At 39.9% G+C, this 22396-nt stretch overlaps 1 protein-coding gene across 2 annotated transcripts in view; it reads right to left on the bottom strand.

Annotated features, from left to right (window-relative positions):
* Positions 1-19782, bottom strand: part of LOC5568851 (arrestin domain-containing protein 17) — a 156085-nt gene extending 136303 nt beyond the window's left edge. Inside the window, exons 1-4 of one of the 2 annotated variants that reach the window (XM_021851067.1) lie at positions 19349-19782; positions 9915-10252; positions 9577-9759; positions 9328-9513 (exon numbers count right to left, since the gene is read on the bottom strand). In XM_021851067.1, coding sequence (XP_021706759.1) covers positions 9328-9513; positions 9577-9759; positions 9915-10252; positions 19349-19469 — 828 coding nt within the window. In that variant the 5' untranslated portion in view covers positions 19470-19782. The remainder of the gene's footprint in view (positions 1-9327; positions 9514-9576; positions 9760-9914; positions 10253-19348) is intronic. The other variant, XM_001652513.2, reaches the window with a different exon arrangement.
* Between the last annotated feature and the right edge of the window lie 2614 nt (positions 19783-22396).

Genomic DNA, 22396 nt, shown 5'->3' with positions numbered 1-22396 from the left:
ACAGTTTTAAAAACATCAACTTTGTTCAATTTGAAATAATTGAAAGATAGGGATCTCTGGCTTTTCCTGGAAATTTTCTGATGAATATTCCTCAGAGATTTCTTACGAAAAGTTTGAATGTTTAGTTGGGCTCTTTGAGGAATTTTTGGAGATAATCCGGACAAATTTTAGAAACCATTCTAAGCTTATCGTTCTGGCCGAGATTTTTTTTTTTTAACGAGAACCAGGACTAATGTTTGATTGATGTTCAGAATAATAGCTAGGGAAGTTTCAAGAATTACATTCCGTTGTAAATAAAAAAAAAATCTCCAACCAGTCTTTTGAACGAACTTTTGAAAACAACTTAGGAAGGTAAGCCAAACCCTTATACCTACCAAAAATATTAAAATATTTTTTCATAAACTTTTCCAGGACGTATGCTTAAATTGCATTGATTCTTTCAGATATTCGCTGACTAAGCTGCAATTCTTTCTTTCTCACGAGTTTGATCAAATGGTTGAATTGGTTTAATATTACCGGAATTTTGATACAATTTTTACAATAGATTCCGTTTTTTATTTTGCAATAAATTCCGCCATTTAAAGAAAAAATGTATCCACAAACATTGAAAGAAATCCGTCCTCAACCACCATTGAATATTTACCCTCCAACACCTCCATGAATATATTCAAGAATGCCCTAAGTAGTTCGGTTAGCAACTGTACATTATTTGAAAAATCACCTATAACTTTTGCCGAAGAATTTGTCATAAACGAGAAACTCGTCAAAAAAGTGATCTGATTAATAAAAAACAATGTTTGACTCTCAACTTTTATTCCTGTCGAATAGACATATTTCAAATTACTACAGCAACTGTTTACTGTTATCTACATTTTTAACATCCACTTATATTTCTAGGTATTTTTGGATAAATACTTGTAGTTCTGAAGTCACTTATTAGTCTTTATTTTGATCATTTTAGTCACTTAAGTCAACATTAAGTTGCTGTCTAACCACTACCTGAACTGCAAGGCTAGTTGTTCGCTAGAACAGCTAGACCTCAGCAGGGTTGCTACATATACAGATTTATCTGTATTGTACAGAATTGTTCGTATATTTTGTGATCAAGAATCTGTACATACAGATATTTTTTTAAATACTGATATACAGATTCTGTAAACAGAATTCTTCCAAAATTGTACAGATTTTTGAACGATGAAAATATATATTTTTTGAAACCTTAGAATTTAAATTGAGATGTGACAATTTCGCCTTGTGATTACAAATGATTAATAGTGTAGTATCCGAATGCAGTCACTCCACTTTCGGCCGATTCCGCCATCGGCCGAACGCGTCTGTGCTGGGTACAAAAATTTTAATGTTACTGAACAAATTTTGTGTTAAATTTTGCCTTGTCATGTGTTTTCGATGATAAACTGCAAGAAATATCAAACAATTGAGATCAAAATAGCTGTTGCAAGTTACCCCACAAGGGTAGTAAAAATCGTTTTTGCATTTTTCTAGTGTTTAAGCATCAAATTATCAAAACTTTTATATTGTCATTTTGTACACTACTAAGTACTGTAACTGATGACAATTGTCTCGAATGACATATTTCTACCGTTTGTTTGGTACGAGGAACGTTTTTCAGCATAAATTTTATGCAATTCAACGTTCAGTATGATTTTCACCTCCAGCAAACCAAACAAAAAAGAAACAATACCCAAACCCTCGCCAAAATCTACTGTTGTATACCTGAGGTCATTAAATGGCGGAATAAATTATAAAAATTTAACTCAATGCTGAACCAAACGACAATTCGATTACATGTCGAAGTGTTGCAAGTTTCACCCCTGTTGCAAGTTAGTTTTTATATAGATTTTCAAAATGTTTCATTATTTTCATGAAGAAAATAAATCTAAATCTAATAATAATGCGATTCATGTAATATTTTTAATATTTATTACCAAACGTGTATTGAGTTAAGTGCGGTACAAAAATTTTAATGTTACTGAACAAATTTTGTGTTAAATTTTCGCTAGTCATGGTTTTCGAGAATACGGTGCATGATTTCGAGCAATCAGCTACAATAACAGTTTAGTTTAGTGAAAGATTTTGAGACGAGCGGTTGTGCTGGTTTGTACCCAGCACAGATGCGTTCGGCCGATGGCGGAATCGGCCGAAAGTGGAGCTCTTTAAATTTGTTGTGTAAACCTCAAGTTTATCTTCATTCTTGGGGACACAAATCTAAAATGCAGATATTTTGCTCCAGGATAAACACAGAAAGAGAAAGTGATTTGGGTTTATTCACAAACTTCATAACGCCAAAAAATGGTCATTTTTGACACCCACCCACGCCCTCGTAACGCATTTTGTAAAAATATTTTTCAAATTTTGTATGAGCTGTAACATCTCAAGGACACCCACCCACCCTCTTCAGCGTTATGAAATTTGTGAATGGGCCCTTAATGGAGGTCCCAAGTGCTGTGCTTTCAATACCATGCATTTCTTTGCCCTCCTAAAATTTTAGATTCTTCGTGGAAATGTGCAGTTATGATCATGGATTCAAATTTCTGTCCGAAAAGTGTTTCATGAGAAACGAACAGTGCAGTATCTTATACCAATAGGACTAAACACCTACAAAAACACTAAGGGGTCGTCCATAAATGACGTAGCATTTTAGGGGGGAGGGGGGGCTTCACGAATTTGTGACGATGTGTGACGAGGGGGAGGGAGGGGTCCCAACTAGTGGACGTAGCATTTAAAATAACATCGGTAAAAATAGCTTAGTAGCTTTTTAATCAAACTTCTTTGTCTGACTTATTAAACTTGGGTTATGAACTGATGATTCAGTTTTAAAACATTAATATGATAAATACAATGGAACAGATTTTATAAAGCTTTGAATAGATATGTGAATATTATATTGAATTCGTGTCCAAACTATGTTGTTTATAAATAAACAAAAAAACAAAGTTCAGCAAATTAAGTAAAAATCAATGCTTTATCGAATCGAAAAATATTGGTTTTCCATTTGTTAACAAGACATTGAATCAATCGTTTTATTTTCATTCTATAATTTCATTCAGTCACAGCCTAGATAATAGTGAGGACATCAAATTCGCGTGTTTTCCAAATTGTTCCATCATTCAGATTTCTAAATCACTCAATAATGGATTCGAATAAAAAATTACATTCTCAAATTGAAAGATAAAATCCTCTAATATAACAAAATTTCTGTTAATTAAATTATAAAATATTTTGAACTCTTACTCATTGCTGTTAGCTTTATCAATCAAAACACATTTTACTACATTTACACATTTTCCTACATTTACATAACATTTTTTTACATCTTGATTTTAAACTTGTTTTAGGTTTTAACAACAGCAAAAGTACTAAAAATTATATTCAACCTGTATAAACTGGGAACCACAATTCAAGTTACATAATTTTGAAAAAAAGCTTGTTTAACCTGTTTTCGAATGATTTTTGAGCGCAAATATATCAAACTATCATTTGTTAGATAATCCTGTCATTTCAGTCAAGGGTGGAGATCTGCTGTCAAATAAGAGTAAAATTGAAAAGCCGACCACCTAAGTCCATAACCAGTTTAACCATAATTCGCAAAATTTCAGTTTAACAATGTACTTGAAAGATATTGTTTGCAAGCAGTTAAATACTACGAGCTACTGCAGTGCACAGTTGACAATTTAATCAGCAAATTCTGCTAAATTCATAAAATAAATGTTTTCGAGAAAATTGATTACGCCTTCACCATTATTTGACCACTATTTTGCATGATTTTGACGCAATGTGCTAGCACAATAGAGCTGTGAGTTCTTCCCTTGGTTTCAGTCAGTAATTAATATCAAACTTTGTTTTGAATTTCCGGATTTTAATATTTTGATTTTGCCAAATCTATGAAAATAAAAAATAATAAAAAAAATCAGGGGGGGGGGGTGTACTTGATATGCTACGTATTTTCCAAGGGGGGGCATGAGAATTTGTGACTAAATGCTACGAGGGGGGAGGGGGGTGTAAAAAATCAGCGAAAAAATGCTACGTCATTTATGGACGGCCCCTAACTAGAATCGTTGATGTGTTCGGAGAGGGGATAATATTTGCCCTCTCAAGAATTTTGCGCTCACCCTGACTATGCAATACTGCAGCATAAAACGTACAAAACCTCAATTCGTGGTTTCTTCTTTGGTTTTACACTGGCACTATGGAACATCAGTACGGATCGAATACGTGCAGATTTTGTTTTATGCTGACATGACATTCATGGCATATTTGCCCATTACGCATCATGTAAATCAGTAATAACTATAATCTAACAGTAGAGGAACAGCAGCTTCAAACTTGTAAAGCAGAAAATAAAAACAAGTAAATGTAAGAATTACAAATTAATCCTCAAATAACATTTTGATGATATGTTGTGTTAACTTGCTTGCACTGAGGTTAAAATTTCCTGAATCGACAAAGTTTTCGAATTGGACCAGACAAAAATTAAATTTGACAGTTCATTGATTAATTGGAGGGAAAATAATTTACGAACTGTCAAGTTCGGACTAATTTTAATATCGCAATTGAGACAGACCCTAAATGATATATTGAGTTTGAAATGCTTTATCTATAATGATGACCATAGGTGTCATCTATTATTTAACAGTCATAAAATGTTTCCATTTACATTCATCTTTGGATTAAGAGAAAAGTATTGATTCTATGTCTAAAATTCACCCAATCCCATATTCGTACACTTATCAAAATTTAAACATTCAACATTCAAAACTGAATTTTAATACTCTAGTTGATTGCTCAAGTGCTATATTACGTTGTTCAGACGTTGTAGAGTACATTTGGACAATTTATAAGCGGACATATATGAAACTTAGGTAAAATTATTAGAAATACCAGTTGTTCAATGATTTTTGCTATAAAATCCAATAATTCTAGCAATAGCGTTCATTTCTGTTGTAGGATTCAATCTAAAATATATATTCATAAGCACTGAAAGAGTTTTGGTAAAAATATATTCAGAATACAGAAATCATAAAAAGTTTTTACCCCCCTTGAGTTTAGAAAATTGTTATGTCATAACTTCAAAACTCTTCTGAAATGTTATTTTCAAACAATGTAAACTAAATTTTTATTGTAAACAACAGTAAAAGGATAATTTCAAACTTGACTGTAGAAAGATTCTTGAATAAGAACTTCGTTTTACAACAAAGTACCCTATACTATGCTGTACATACCTTCACATAATTGATGTTATCTCAAAAATCAATTAGTTTTGAATTCATATTCAAATTATACTCAAAACAGGACCCTATTCTGCGGTTTATTTTTTTTATAATAAAAATAAAAATATTCCGAGTGAGCGGAAAGCATTGATATAATTTCTACAAGAATATAACCTGTTGTTATCATTTTAAACAACGCATGTGTTGCGGTTACGGCAATAATATTTATTCTATCAATCTCTATGATAATGTTTGGTAGTAAAATATGAATTAAAAATAATAATTGCGCACTTTTTAGATAGGAACACTAACTTTGGATTATGTACATCCATTCAAGAGCCAAACTGAAAGAAATTGACTAACATTTTTGCTTTTAGATTTTTTATAAATGTTATATTAACCAAGATTGTGAAATATGAGATACAGATATCCACTCGTAAGTGCTCTTAAACTGATTGTAAGTTTTTAAAACTCGTTCAGCATTCGCATTAATCATTGTTAATGAAGTGAACTTGAAAAAAAAAACGTTATTGTTCGATTTACTAGATTGTTTTTAGCAAATTGTTGATTGTTGAAGGAATGATCCCGAAAAAGACACCAAAACGATTTGAATTAACTGGCACGATCTACAAGCAAGTCGGCGCGACTATTTTTGTGTCACGTGAGGAGGACATGCAAGCACTTGGGATGTTTGAACATCGTGTGCTTAAGACCAAATGTGGCCATTGCAGGAGAACGGTGTATGGTATGCGGTGACAAAGAATGAATCACGAGCTCGACCCAGTATTCAGAAGTTACTTGAAAAAAATCTGAAGTTTGTAGATACAAAACATCCAACGTTGGCGTATGATTAGTTTGGCACAAACAAGGCAACAGTGCGACGCTAAAAATAAAATCTCACTATTGTTGGTAGGCACGCTTAGGAGTGTCGAATTGGGCTTCTAAGAGAGCCGAATGAGGTGTACACGGGAAAAAATTCTGTGGAAAAATCTACTATTTTAGCTGACTACGCCCATTCTTGAAACTACCATGCAATTTCAGACCAATTTACTATGTTTACGGTACATCCCACCACATTAGTGGTACATTTGACAGAAATAATTTACAACAATATGGTTTCGACTACAAACATGTAAAATCAAGCGCATTTCTGGTCTGCTGAAAATTGCCGGTGCGAGCGCTTAAGTTAACCCCTGAAATGGTAGTTTTTACCACACAATTTTTTTGCGTGTAGGGTTGTGAAGGAGAAAATGGGGGTCGTGACGGACCTTGGTTTCAGTTCGGCCGATTGCGCTGCAGAATCGTTACCCGTTCTGTGGCGTATTAGACATCCCAGACAACCAGAAATCGCATGAAAGTTCATGTTACAACTCGTTTATTCATACTAATTACATCAAACTCGCAAAACACCGTTGATAAACTCGTCAGATTGATGAGCTTCCTCGCATAAAACACTTCTTTTCTGAGTTCATTTGTACATTTTGTTTCATCCCGTACACTCGTACAAAGTAAGTCGAATCAATCCGTAGCAGCTGTCAAATCGACATTTGTTATCATAAGTTCACAAGTTGTTTCGGTGGAACATTTATACACTCGCATTGTATGTTATTATTTATCACATAATATATGCACGCATATCGCCTCCACTTTTGTACGTAGAAGGCCATTTCGCGACATCTTATGAGTGAATTGTTGCACATACAAAGCCTCCAGGTGATTTCGTTATACGTACATTTTGGTTGTCTGGGATGACAACCCTAGTTGCGTAGTTACTTGATGCTAGAAGAATACAAAGGGGACAGGGCTTGTTGCGAGAATGCAGGATAAAAACTCTGCAAAGATGTTTTTTGCTTCAAATCCGACTAGTACAAAGAGGCATGGATCGCAAAGCTAGGTGAGTAGACCAAGGGATGGTACACAAATTATGTCACGCTAAATTTCAACTTTTTTGACCCCCTCCCCCCCTTTGTCACGTTTTTTGTATGAGTCCTCCGAAATTTTTGTAAGGCTTGTCACGCTTGGCTAGACCCCCTCCCCCCCTCGGAGCGTGACGTAATTTGTGCATGACCCCCAAGTACAGAGCTATTTGTCGAGCGTGGGGCACAACCGAAGATGGAGAGATGTAGCCTCGAATCGACCATTACGGCGTGAAATTGTTGCTATCTGTTTAGATCTTAAATATGCTGAACGAATGTTCCCTGTATTCCAATCCCCAACGGAAATACAGTGAAGGATCTTTGACCGTTAACATCGGAACAACGAATGGATCGAGAACACGACTACGACTAGTAGAGGATAAGTGGGAAGAACTACAGGAGTACACATCGATCCCATGGGAAAAATTAAACATGCGATGAAAACAGTCCTAGAAGCATCCTTTTTCCAATACGAAATTCTACAGTCAAACAGCGGGGGTCCCCATGGGATCCCCCCTTTCACCAGTAGTAGCGAACCTGATCATGGAAAAGGTGGAACAGGAGGCCATAACACAGCTAGAAGCGAAAAACATTTCGCTCTCTACATACAGAAGGTACGTCGATGACTGCTTCGTAGTTGGTAGAAGAGAGGATATGGAGAAAGTAGTGGAGCATTTCAACTCCATTGATGAGAAGCTGAAATTCACCGTCGAAGAGGAAACCGACGCGTCTCTTCGATTTTTGGATCTCACTCTCACGAGAGTTGATGAGAAACTACAGAAAATATGGTTTCCAAAACAACGAGACGGCCGATACTTGGACTACACATCGGAGAGTCCACACACTCCAGGGAGTGAAATTATCGGTCACGGCTTGAATATACCAAATTTCTCTCCCTCTTCGTTCAGCTGGCGTGGCCTAGTGATTATGGTACCCGCGAGTATTGGAAACGTTTTTGCTCATGAGCATGGGTTGGAACCCCATCGGCGGCAAATTTTTTGTTATTTCCCGTCTGATAATTATCGCGATAAGTTTAGAGCCGATAAAGTTGGATCAGTGCATATGATCGGATCGATCTTGGCTTTTCGTCAGCACAATGATCAACAATTATAGCAGTTCACGAGATCTGTTTCTCGCAGATAAAGGCGGCAATTAATTGTCGGGTTGCTTGAAAAATGTCTATTTTCGTCTCATTTCCGCGATAATTTCATTCACTGACACTCACAAAGTGAACACGATCACGAGCTACACACATGGTTACCAATGGCTTTTAGGGCGTTATCCCAGATTATGCGAGAAGAAGCGAGTTCATTTGCTGTACAACACACTGGAGAATGAGAGGGAAAAGGAGGAAATAAAAAAATACGTTTCTATCCCATACATCCCTAGTTTAAGCGAGAAGGTGAGCAAAGTCTTGAAAAAACACGACATCACTGCTTCATTCAAACCGTGTGATAAGGTGAAAACTACCGTTTTCACCAAACTCAAGGATGCTATACCACCGATGAGGCAAACCAACGTGGTATACAGCATCCCTTGTGGAGCTTGTGAACGGAAAGAATACATTGGACAAACATCTCAAACACTGGACAAGCGCATCGCGCAACACAAGAACTCTATACGCACCAACGCTTCAGCCACGGGACTCACGCAACACGCGATAGAATACGGACATCAAAAAAAAAGTCAAATTTCTCGGACACGAATCTTAGAGAGGATCAACCATGACGCAAGCCGATTAGCAGCAGAAATAGTTCACATTAAGATAAATTGAGAGACAACTGTAAACTTACAACGTGACGTAGACGGGTTCTCAAACACATACAACAACTTGATAAGTAAACTTAAAGACGAACAACGACGAACAGAACAACGACGATCGGAACAACGACAAGAAGGACGAGAACATAGAGAAACGACGTAGATAATTAGAATTAAGTGTGCCGCCTCAACGGACGAACGGTCGGCGGAATTGTAAGTATTTTCTATGTAAAATTGTTAAAAACCATTTGTGAAGAATTATATTAATTGTGATTTTTTGTTTCTATGTTGTGTAACAGTTTCTGAAGATGACCAAAAAAAATAAAAGTAGGTTGAAACGTAAAAATTCATCAACGGAAGTTTTAAACCATCACCGAAAAGCACCAATAAACTGAAAACCATTACTAGTAAATGTAACTTACACAAACATCATATTGTATCCGAATCAGATGGCATCCTCGTAGATTTGTTGGTGGCAGTGGTGGCACATACAGGGACTCATTTTGCCATTCATCTCGACAACCAGGACGAATTTTTCCTCTGGCAATAACCGCTAGCTCACGTTTCTCCGTTTGAATTAGTTTTTCATGTGCAAAATACTGTATGGTCTGTCAAGAGAAATATGAATAACTTTATTGAACATCCTAATAAAGTAAATAAAAACCATGTACCTCCGTTAAAGCAGCCTTGGTACTCTTGATTGTAACGCTGCTGGAATTCGTAACGTTTGCCGTAATCATGATCGATTCACCCGGGACGTAACCACCTCGGTCTAGAATGATTCGGCATTTTACGATACCGCCTCCAACGCAGGCAACCCCCAAATTATGCTCGATATTACATTTGAATGGATCCTACGATAATTGAACAAATGGAAGTTAGTATTTTTGGACTTGTTGAAATTACAATTTGTCATTTTCGTTTGAAGGATTAGAGATACACGATAGTATCTAGCAACTAACACTGTCTTACAAAATCGAAAACGACATATTGTGAACAAATCTCGTACCGCCAAATAGGGTTGTTCCGTGTTCAAATCTATCGGGTTCATTACGATGAAGACTTGGTGATTCTTGTGAATCAATCCCGATGGTTCACGCAGCGCCGCTTTGCAATAGTATTGGACCCACCCATAACGACCCAGGAAGGTGGATGGCAGATCTATTGGCAGGCCCAGCTTGAACGGGAAGCTATGGATCCCAGGGGAAAGCACCGTCGGTCCTTGATGTTCGGCATCGCCCAGCAAACGCATTCGGAAGTCGATGTAGTTCTCCTTATCATAAGATCGCTCATGGCGTCCCGATCGTACGCGTACCACACATTCTCCGACTACGTGGAAATGTAATCCTGAAAACAATTTGATTGCAGTTTTTTAAATGGAGAACTGGTAGGACTCGAATAATCGTTGGATAGTATTAGTTGAGCAATTGAGTTACATGCATTATTGAGGCTGGCTTTTTTACCTGCAACCAGACCCTTGAGAAGATAACTCAGGAAATGTGAGGATGTCGCATCATCGACGACCCACTAAAACCAACCCATGTTCTGCACAGAGGTGTACAGAAGAAACAGAGATACGCCGAGGTTCAGAAGGCGATGCAAAGCACGCCATTGGACGCAGATGTGCGAAGCATAAAGCGGACTAGGATTGGTGAAAAGATCCTAGTCTTAAAGGAAGACGCCAAGCAAAATGATGCAGTTTATAAACAACTTGGCGACGAGGTTAATGTGAGATCCTTGACTGCGACTTTCAAGTGTAAAAATCTAGATGAAATCACCGATGCAGCGAAGGTCTCGGCTGCCCTCAAAGAGCAGTGTGACATCGAAGTAGCCTTACTTACTTTACTTTTGCTGGCTCTACGTCCTTCAAGACATGACCTGCGCCACAATGTTACGCCAACTAACTCGGTCCATGGCTGCTAACCTCCAATTCCTCGATTGCCCCACACTTCCAAGATCCTGCTCCACTTGGTCAAACCACCTAGCTCGTTGCGCTCCCCTTCGTCTTGTACCGGCCGGATTTGAGTTGAACACCATTTTTGCGGGATTGTTGTCCGGCATTCTCACAACGTGTCCCGCCCATCGTACCCTTCCAGCTTTGGCGACTTTCGTGATACTGGGTTCACCGTAGAGTTGCGCAAGCTCGTGGTTCATTCTTCTCCTCCATACGCCGTTCTCACATACTCCGCCGAAGATCGTCCTAAGCACACGTCGTTCAAAAACTCCTAGCGCTTGCAGGTCCTCTTCGAGCATTGTCCACGTCTCATGCCCGTAGAGGACTACCGGTCTTATTAGCGTCTTGTACATGGTACACTTAGTACGGAAGTGAAGTTTACCAGACCGCAAGGTCTTGTGGAGCCCATAGTAAGCACGACTTCCGGCGATGATACGTCTTCGAATTTCTCTGCTGCAGTTGTTATCCGACGTTATCAATGATCCGAGGTAGACGAATTCGTCAACTACCTCGAACTCCTCCCCGTCGATCGTCACGCGCCTGCCTATGCGAGCTCTATCGCGCTCGGTTCATCCAGCCAGCAGATATTTCGTCTTCGACGTATTTACCTTCAATCCAACCCGATCTGCTTCACGTTTCAGCCTGGTATACTGTTCAGCAACCACCTGGAACGTTCTTCCGACAATGTCCACGTCGTCAGCGAAACAAATGAACTGGCTGGATTTATTGAAGATCGTGCCCCGCATGTTGAAGCCCGTCCGTTTCATAACACCTTCTAGCGCAATATTGAACAGGAGGCAGGAAAGACCATCGCCTTGTCGAAGTCCTTTGCGTGTTTCAAACGGGTCCGATAAAGCACCCGATATCTTCACACAGCACTGTACACTATCCATCGTAGCTTTGATCAGTCTAGTCAGTTTCCCGGGAAAACCGTTCTCGTCCATAATCTCCCATAGCTCTTCGCGGTCGATGGTGTCATAGGCCGCTTTGAAATCGATGAATAGGTGGTGCGTAGGGACTTGATATTCGCGACACTTTTGGAGGATCTGCCGCAACATAAAGATTTGGTCTGTCGTCGATCGCCCGTCCACAAATCCGGCTTGATAACTTTCAACAAATCTGCTTGCCAGTGGCGATAGACGGCGGAAGATGATCTGGGAAAGCATTTTATAGGCTGCATTAAGAATGGTGATCGCTCGATAGTTCTCACATTCTAACTTTCACCCTTTTTGTATATTGGGTATATTATTCCCTCCTTCCACTCCTCCGGTAGCTGTTCTGTATCCCAGATCCTGGCTATCAATCGGTGCAGACAAGTGGCCAACCTGTCCGGGCCCATTTTAATAAGTTCCGCTCCAATACCATCCTTTCCAGCTGCTTTGTTGTTCTTGAGCTGTTTGATAGCATCCTTAACTTCACCTATTGTGGGAGTTGGCACGTCTCCCTCATCCGCCGTACTGATGAAGCCATTCCTCCTGCTGTCTTGATCTTCCTCCTCTGCGCCGTGGTGTTCATCGTAGTGCTGCTTACACCTTTCAATCACCTCACGTTCGTCCGTCAAGATACCTCCATCCTTATCCCGGCACATTTCGGCTCGCGGCACAAAGCCTTTGCGGGATGCATTTAGTTTCTTGTAGAACTTACGTGTTTCTTGAGAACGATACAACTGCTCCATCTCTTCGCACTCCAACTCTTTCAGGCGGCGCTTTTTATCCCGGAATAGATGGGTTTGCTGTCTTCGCTTCTGTTTGTATCGTTCCACGTTTTGACGGGTGCCTTGCTGCAGCATCATCGCCCGCGCTGCATTCTTCTCGTCCAAAACCGTCTGACACTCCTCGTCGAACCAACCGTTCCGTCGATTTGCTTCCACGAACCCAATGGCACCTTCCGCTGCGTTGTTTATGGCTGCTTTGAGACTACTCCAGCAGTCCTCAAGAGGGGCTTCGGTGAGCTCTCCCTCATCCGGCAACGCTGCCTCAAGGCTTTGCGCGTATTCAGTTGCGACGTCGGGTTGCTTGAGTCGCTCCAGATTGTACCGGGGCGGGCGTCGGTACCGAATGTTGTTCACAACGGAGAGTCGTTGGCGCACTTTAACCGTCACAAGGTAGTGGTCCGAATCGATGTTTGCGCCGCGATAGGTTCTGACGTCGATAATGTCCGAGAAGTGCCTTCCATCAATCAAAACGCGGTCGATTTATGATTCAGTCTGTTGGGGTGATCTCCAGGTGTACCGATACGGGAGGCTGTGCTGGAAGTAGGGTACTACGTATGGCCATGTTTTTGGAGGCGGCGAAATCAATCAGTCTAAGGCCGTTTTCGTTCGTAAGCTAGTGAGCGCTGAACTTCCCTATAATCGGTCTAAATTCCTCCTCCTGGCCAACCTGAGCGTTGAGATCTCCGATAACGATTTTGACATCATGGCTTGGGCAGCCGTCGTATTCACGTTCCAGCTGCGCGTAGAAAGCGTCCTTATCGTCATCGTCACTTGCTAGGTGAGGGCTGTGCACGTTGATTATGCTGATATTGAAGAAACGGCCATTGATCCTCAACTTGCGCATTCTATTGTCGATTGGCCACCACCCAACCACGCGCCTCTGCATTTCGCCCATCACGATAAAAGCTGTGCCCAGCTCATGTCTATTGCCGCAGCTCTGGTAGATGGTATAACCATCCCTATACGTATGTACCGTCGACCCTTTCCAGCAAACCTCCTGCAGCGCTACGATGTCGAACTTGCGGACCCTCAATAATTCGGAAAGAATGCGGGTACTTCCCAAGAAATTGAGAAACTTACAGTTCCATGATCCGAGTTTCCAATCGTTAGTCCGTTTTCGATGCCTGGTTCTATGCCGATTGTTCCGGTCCGAATTTACATTGTATGCTTCCTGTACTGATGATTTTTACGGCTGGCTTGTAAGGCCTGCACCAACCCCCTGTCTCGCCGGAGGGTCATCGTGCACAGCACTGTTTAGAGTCCCACGCTGGCACTAGGACGATGATCAGCCGCTCCTAACATGGAGAACAGACGCTGTTTTGAGCCGCCCCTAACATGGAGAACAGACGCTCTGATAAGCTACACCCTCAGAAGAAAGGAGCCCCCCTTCCCTGTCAGCATACGACCAAGGTTCCACCAGGGTTGGTTACCCGATCTTCCCTACGGTTACTCGTATCCCAGGCGGCACCACGGGGAGGTAGGGATAGGAGTTACTGGACAAGAGGCTAAGGACCACAAATGGGGTCTATTTTATACCTGCAGGTACGCGAAGTACCAATGGTACGCATTGTCCAGTCATTTACCACCCTATCGAAGTAGCCATCTACCTTAGAAAGGGTCCGCAGGGCACCCAGGTGGCTGCGATCAGGCTACCGGTTGCAGATGCCAACAAAGCAAAGAACTTGGGCATACTCAAAGTAGGGTGGTCGGTTTGCTGGCTGAGCATACCGCAGCCTCTTGAAGTTTGCTTCAAGTATTTCAGGAAAAGCCATAAGTCGTGGAAATGCAATGATCCTTACAGAAGTAAGCTGTGCAGAAAATGCGGCACCGAAGGCCATAGGGCAAGCGATTGTAAACAAATCGCTAAGTGCCTAATATGTGTCGACATAGCAGGCAACGGACACTTAACGGGTGGACCCAAATCTCCGGGCACAAGCGGAGTATCAAAGCAGTCAAAATGGAAGTAAAACAGTTGAGTTGAAATCATTATGATGCAGTCCAGCAGCTGCTTTGGCAGTCAGTCTTGGAGGCGAAGACCGACGTGGTGTTACTATCGGACCCATACCGCATACCAATCAACAACGGGAACTGGGTGGCGGATAGGTCTCAACAGCTTGCAGCTACAGGGACGACAGGACGATACCCAATCCAAGAAGTAGTCTCTATCTTAAATGATGGTTCGTTTTGCCATAGCAAAAATTAACGGCGTGTTCTACTGCAGCTGTTACGAGCCCCCTAGCCCCCTGTCGATAGAGGAATTTTCACACATGATCGACAGGAACTAGCCGAACACGCACTTCATAGCATCTGGTACCGGTGCAGTTGTGAAATGATGTTCCCCCTTGTAAAAAAATATCTTGCTTAAGTTACAACAATCATGAGGAAAGCCGTAAGAATGATTCATTAATTTGATTTTTGTCGATTACTAGACTACCTAATTAATTGGAAAGCACTCTAATTTACTGTGTGTGATAATATAGTGCTATTATAGAGCTGACATCAAAATGGGCCCGGAGAGGTTGGCCGCCTGTCTGCACCGGCTGATTGTCAGAATCTGGGAAACAGAACAGCTGTCGGAAGAGTGGAAGCAAGGGGTTATATGCACCATCTACAAGAAGGGCGAAAAACAGGAATGTGAAAACTATCGTGCGATCACTATCCTGAATGCCGCCTACAAAGTGCTATCCCAGATTATCTTCCGTCGTCTATCACCAATAGCAAATGAGTTTGTGGGAAGTTATCAAGCTGGTTTCATCAACGGCTGCTCGACGACGGACCAAATCTTCACTGTACGGCAAATCCTTCAGAAATGCCGGGAATACCAAGTTCCAACGCATCACCTGTTCATCGATTTTAAAGCGGCTTATGATAGCATCGACCGCGAAGAGCTATGGAAAATCATGGACGAGTACAGCTTTCCCGGGAAGCTCACAAGACTAATAAGAGCAACGATGGACGGTGTGCAGAATAGCGTGAAGATTTCGGGCGAACATTCCAGTTCGTTCGAATCCCGCCGGGGACTTCGACAAGGTGATGGATTTTCGTGCCTGCTGTTCAACATCGCGCTAGAAGGTGTCATGCGGAGAGCCGGGTTCAATAACCGAGGTAAGATTTTCACAAGATCCAGCCAATTTGTTTGCTTCGCAGATGATATGGATATTGTCGGCAGAACATTTGGAACGGTGGCAGACTTGTACATCCGCCTGAAACGTGAAGCGACAAAAGTCCACCAGGCCGGTGAATGCGTCAAAAACAAAGTACATGCTGATAGGCGAAACCGAGCGCGACAGAGCCCGCCTGGGAAGCAGTGTAACGATAGACGAAGATACTTTCGAGGTGGTTGATGAGTTCGTCTACCTAGGATTCTTGTTGAGGTGAAGATGAATCGAAGCCAAACCTCAAATTTTCAAGAGCACGAATCTGGAGAACCAAACATCCGTTTAAGCTGAAAACTTAATGGATTGGTCACTAGCTGGTGGTGACCAATCGATTAAGTTTTGAGCTTAAACGGGTGTTTGGTTCTCCAGATTTGTGCCCTTGAATATTTAAGGTTTGGCTTCGATTCATCTTCACCTTAACGGCTGATAACAACGTTAGTCGTGAAATACGGAGACGCATCATCAGTGGATGTCGCGCCTACTATGGGCTCCAGAAGAAGCTGAGGTCGAGAAAGATTCACCCCCGCACCAAATGTACCATGTACAAAACGCTTATAAGACCGGTGGTCCTCGATGGACATGAAGCATGGACCATGCTGGAAGAGAACCTGCAAGCACTTGGAGTGTTCGAACGAAGGGTGCTTAGGACGATCTTTGGCGGAGTGCAGGAGAACGGTGTGTGGCGGCCGAGAATGAACCACCAGCTCGCTAGGCTCAACGGCGAACCCAGTATCCTGGAGGTTGCGAAAGTCGGAAGGGTGCGCTGGGCAGGGCATGTTGAAAGACTACCGGACAACAATCCTGCAAAGATGGTGTTCGCGTCGAATCCGGTTGGCACAAGAAGGCAGGGAGCACAGCAAGCGAGGTGGCTTGATCAGGTGCAACAAGATCTGGAGAACGTGGGCCAAAATCGAAGTTGGAGAGACACAGCCATGGACCGAGTAAATTGGCGTAACACCGTTAACGAGTATTTATCGAGCAACGGACTCAGGTTCCGTAACCGGTCGTTTGAGAACGTCGCGACCCATTTGAAGCCCACACAATAGAAACCTCAGCCAGCGCAGTTGCTGGCTAGTTTGGTGTGCTATTTCAATACCTAAAAAATAATGCGCTCTCGGGCTAGGCATTGGATATAAGTAGAAAGCGTTATGTTTGGATAGGTTAAGGGGCCCAGATAGCCGTAGCGGTATACGTGCAGCTATTCAGCAAGCCCAAGCTCGTCGTGGGTTCGAATCCCACCAGTCGAGGATCTTTTCGGGTTGGAAACTTTCTCGACTCCCAGGGCATAGAGTATTATCGTAGCTGCCACACGATATACAAATGCAAAAAAAATGGTCAATTGGCAAAGAAAGCTCTCAGTTAATAACTGTGGAAGTGCTCGTAAGAACACTAAGCTGAGAAGCAGGCTTTGTCCCAGTTGGGACGTAACACCAGAAAGAAAGAATGTGTTTGGATAGGCATCTAATTCTTCCGAAAGAGGTGCACTTTTCGAAAAAGGACCACGTGATTATTGAGCTGAAATCTAATTCAGGTTAACTTCTGCGTTCATGAGTCCTCTAACGCGCCTAACTAGAGATCAGAGAGTCGTGAGTTCGATTCTCACTGAGAAGACATGTAACTTTTTCGCAAAACTTCACATCAATTCAATTGCAAAGTATATGTAATGTTTAGCTTTTCGGTAGTTGTTCAATTTCCACTCGGCTGGTTAACCGTAAACTACGATTCATAATTAACCTTCCAGTCGTCGCGCGGTTTTCTACCATCAGAACCAGCGCGCTGCTGTTGTGAACTATTAGCGAGGTTTTTTCAGCAGCGTTGTACAAAATACAACAGCGCGACGACTGAAGTGTTAAAAACAACCCAAGTAACCACAAGCATTAAATCATTGCACTAATTCAACGAAGAATCAACATTGCTAATGCAAATTAGCCCTTAGGTAACAACTGTTAGGGCATGACGCATTACAATGGCATTATGCAAGCTTCAAATTACTGGATATTTTAAAATTGCTTTAATCTTGCCTGATTGCATTGCCTCGACAAATGTTTCATGGAACACTAAAGGGCAAGCATTTATAGCACTATAGAAGCCACAACTTAAGCTAAGCTCAGGTCGTGTTGACGAATATTGATAATTAATCGAAAAGAACAAATATTAGATGGTTTGTTTGAAGTTCGTTGCTCTACAATCCCAAAAACTATAGATTATAAGGATGTATAACGTATTCCTTTATTTTCTCAAATGCATTGTTTCACGTTAGAACTGTTTCTGCTGAAGATAGATTTAATGGATATTTTTGCTTACACCGGAGCGCACAGAATTTCCCCCCAAAACATATTGATGTTCCACAAACACTTAGCCTGTCGAAATCCATTATGTTTCGCGCAGAGCTTTCCTAGATGATAGCGCCAACTTCTTAAAGTTATATATATTTTTTATTGTGGATTCTTTTGTGTGCCCAGCAGAAGGTGTAAAAGATGAGAATAAAATACCCGATGCGATAACTTTCGCATCACAATGCTTCCTTTTTATTATGCTCTTATATCTTGAAATTTTGGAAGCTTCTACGGTACAGAGAATAAGGACGACTGCAATACACGGTTCACCAACACCTTCAGCAATCCAGGTTCAAATCTCGCTTCAATGCAAAAAAAAAGTAACCTGATGCGAATAACAGAATTGATGAATGGAGAAATTGTTTTGTTTATTTTTGCACGCATGCCCTACATAAACAAGGACTAAAGCATATATAATGTACACCCTAACTGTACTTGCTCAAATGCTGTTATGAAGCATATGCACTAATATTGCATTAGCAATGGCAACAGTCATGCCGGCTAGTATTACTTTAATTTGATTGTAGTGGGGCCCTTTTCGACTTTAAATATGCTTTATTAAGGTATATAGGGTTTTGTCACTTTAAAATAAAATTGTATAGTGCTCTCTAAAGCAAAATTAAAGTATTCATATATAGCTTCATGGTTACTTGGGTAAGTACCGTTATCGTTGAAGAGGTTTTATCAAATTAATTGATGTAACACGAACTAAATAATATAGAGCTGACATGACCCACATTAGTTGTATAATAGCCAAAACATTATATAATTTTCAAATTAAAGTAAAATTATTTCGACAAAAATAATAAGAAAATATGCCACCATAAAAGACAAAATGTTCTGCTGAGATTTGAAAATACATCGATCACGTCATATGAAATGAGCGCGACACCGTACGGAAGAGCAATAAAAAGTATCCGATCTTGAAGTGAAGGCCATTCAAGAGCTACCTATTCGTTTGATGAATGTAGGTACTTGCATGCACGATACCAAAGTGCTGTACATGTAAGTAATATGGAGTTGAGCTGCGTGACGTATCTACATGTAATTATTTCGAATGAGAAATTATAGACATGGTCACACAATTTTATTCACCAAGAAATTTCATCCTTCAACGATCAAATTTGGGAAGTTGAAATGAGGACGGAGTGATTGAATACCATTTTTAGCTTATTCTCTTGTATGATATGGATGTATAATGTGATGGTATAACATGATGGCGTAATCGTTTTGATATGGGAGACTGGTTTTATATCATATGTTGGAAATACTTAACCATACCTAGTACTGGTGTGTTTTCTTGGAGCTCGAGTAGAACCCTTCCGGATAGAAACTGGCCAGGAAAATACAGCAGGGACGAGTTATCGAACAGGATGAGGAATTTCAACAGTTTTCTGGGCATGATGCACTAGTTTTTCTTATTTTTCGCTAGGAAAAACTACACTAGTACTCTTGGCAAAAAGTTAGTTCCATATGTTGATCACTCTTTCAAAGAACTTGAAGTCGTCATTGTACAAATATGATCACTATTTCAACTCATTAATCGATTTTCATATCACTAGCAGCACCAAACATGTTTCAAACAATCGAAAACTTAACAAATATTACATTTTTCTCAAAACTTTGTTAACTAGGTAATGATTTTTTTGTGCAAATCGAAGAACAGCACTCGATCGTATACTAGTACGTGGTACTAGAGCTAAGACTTGCGATGGGTGGACGGGTGATCGAGGTGTTCGTGATCACACCCATCTGTATAGGTGTATAATACATTGTGATCATCCCTCCGAGAGTGGTATTGCAATTGGATTTATTATACCAAAAAATAATCTAGGTAAAGTCTGAGTCGTCGTATTATTCGCCTTCAAAAGCTTTTGTAAAACACAATATTTTTTTTATTTATAAAACACTTTAAAATATAGTTGAAATTTAATATTTATTTTATTGTCAAGTATCATTGAGCCATTAACTTCCATACACCATACAATGCTGTAACTCAGTGCAGCTAAGACTCTAAATCTACGCACTTTGGAATATTTCTAGTAAATTGAAAATTGTTGTTAATGATAGTTTATTGATGTATTAGGTATCATCATATACAGATAGTAGTGTGGGCACATATTGAAGTTATGTGGGGAATCAGACAATGCGCACGTACAGCACGTACAAAAATTGGGCCGCTTAACAGTATATTTCATAAATCATTTCAATGAAAAAAATATATCTATTATTAGCGTATAATGCTTTTTTGTGTGATAAAAATTGATATTGGTAAATAAATCCTCCTCTCGAGATAAAATATAACATGTAAGCAAAGCAAATCAAGTCATTATTTATTAATTTTTATGATACACACACAGTTCGAACGAAACGTGTAAGTTTCTGAGACATATAATGCACATAATTGGAGCGTGGAATATCATGGACATTTACATGATATGTCATGTAAACTTCAATTAAATGTCATGTAATCCAGCAGGATCCTGTGTGATTACATTTATTTCAGACTTATATTTACATGACGTCATGTCTACATCGCATAAATGAAGTTTACATGACGTGTAATCTTCATTATTTTTAACTGTGCAGTACTGGCAGACCATTTAATTGTGAGCGAGTCATGTGAATCAAACAGCAAATTTTATGCAATTAAATGCTGCACACTGAACGAATATGACCTTTCTTGTTTGGGATGTAGCAGCATCAAACATGATTCATAAACAATCGTTTGCTTGTATAGGTGCTGCGTACGGCTTTTTCTCGCAGTGGGCAGAACTTGACAGACTCTTCCGATGAAGCTTTACGTAGACGAGTCAGTTCAGTGTGTGTTGGTGTTTGACAACTTTGACCAGCATCGACTGTAGGTTCGTCGTCCATGCTACAAGAAAACCGATCAAGTCTTTTGATGCAAACCGTATAAAGCTTCGATTAAATAGCATTGAAGGATTTTTGCAAACTAGCTAGCGGCATCCCTCTTCGTGCAGTTGCCTATGCTAAAAAAAAACGGAAATTTTTTTTTTAGAAAATTAGTATGAAACTATATATCGTAAAACGGGGTAACTTTGATAATGCTGTTAACTTTGATAGTGCGAAACCCACAACCAGAGCCGTAGCGTTGCCTCATGGCGCCCTTGGCGAACCTCTATTTGTGCGCCCCTAGTCAAAGTCAAAATTTAACTTTTTTTTTCTCATGAAACACGTTAAACTTACCATAAAAATTCCAAAAGGTTTATTTTCAATTTTTTTCTGTGGCTTCTATATGAACTCATTTTTAAAAACACAGAAGAAGTGACATGCTAAAGCTTAAGTGTTCACTATTCACTTTAAGTGTTTAGATTTAAAATACATGAACTGTCAATTTATTTTAAGAAAACCCCCAAAATTTGTTTTTAGATGAACTGTCTGAGTATTGTGTTTTTAATACATTTGTTGATGAAATTCCATGATATTAGCGTGAAAGAAATCGGCGTAAAAATAATAAGCTTTTAACAATGTTAGCATATATTAATAACAAATCTCAATACTATGGAGTTCAATTTTTTGAATTGTGTGTGATAAGTTCGTCTGAATGAGTCATTCTTATTCCATATTTTTTTAAGTCAAAATTGGTGTAAATATTCTGTTTAGGATTCTGAAGATAAATTTGTCAGGTCCCTGTAGAGGTTTTATCTACGATTCTGTCAGGGAATTCTTTGAAAATTGTATCCAAGACGATATGATCATTGCAGTGATGAATTTTGTAGAATTATACTCAGAATGCAATCAAAAGTATTCTGACTAGTATTCAATCAAAATGACACCAACTACACACTTAAATTATTTTACGGATTCCTGTGAAATCTCAACAGCTGAACGGTTCGGTAAAATATATTAACGGAGTACGATAAATTTTCACAGTATTCGGTAAAAAATCACCGGAATCCGTAAAATTCCGACGAAATTACGGTGTTTTATTTCACCGAACTGTTCAGCTGTTGAGATTACGGTGAAATTCATCATAGGAGCTTAGTGTGTATTCTGTTAAAATCCAGATATATGTCCACGATTTCCTGTGATAAGATATGTTGTTTTCAACAGCGTTATTATTGTTGTAATGAACGGTGTTTAAAACAGTCTTAGCTATAAATTCGTATGAAATTTCTTCTCACAAAAAATATATCATTCAGCTAAATGTCAGAATGTACCTGGCTAGCAGGCATACTTGTACACTAGTTTTAAAAAATAGAAATAAATTTCAAAAAATAACTAGCAAATTTTAAAGTAAATTTAATGAGTTTATAATTTTAAGAACTCTTGTCAGGAATATTCAAATTCTGAATACTGAAATCT

Source organism: Aedes aegypti, chromosome 3 (assembly GCF_002204515.2).
Source record: "Aedes aegypti strain LVP_AGWG chromosome 3, AaegL5.0 Primary Assembly, whole genome shotgun sequence".
In the NCBI taxonomy this organism is placed as follows: Eukaryota; Metazoa; Arthropoda; class Insecta; order Diptera; family Culicidae; genus Aedes; species Aedes aegypti.
This window is presented reverse-complemented; position numbering and strand designations above follow the sequence as displayed.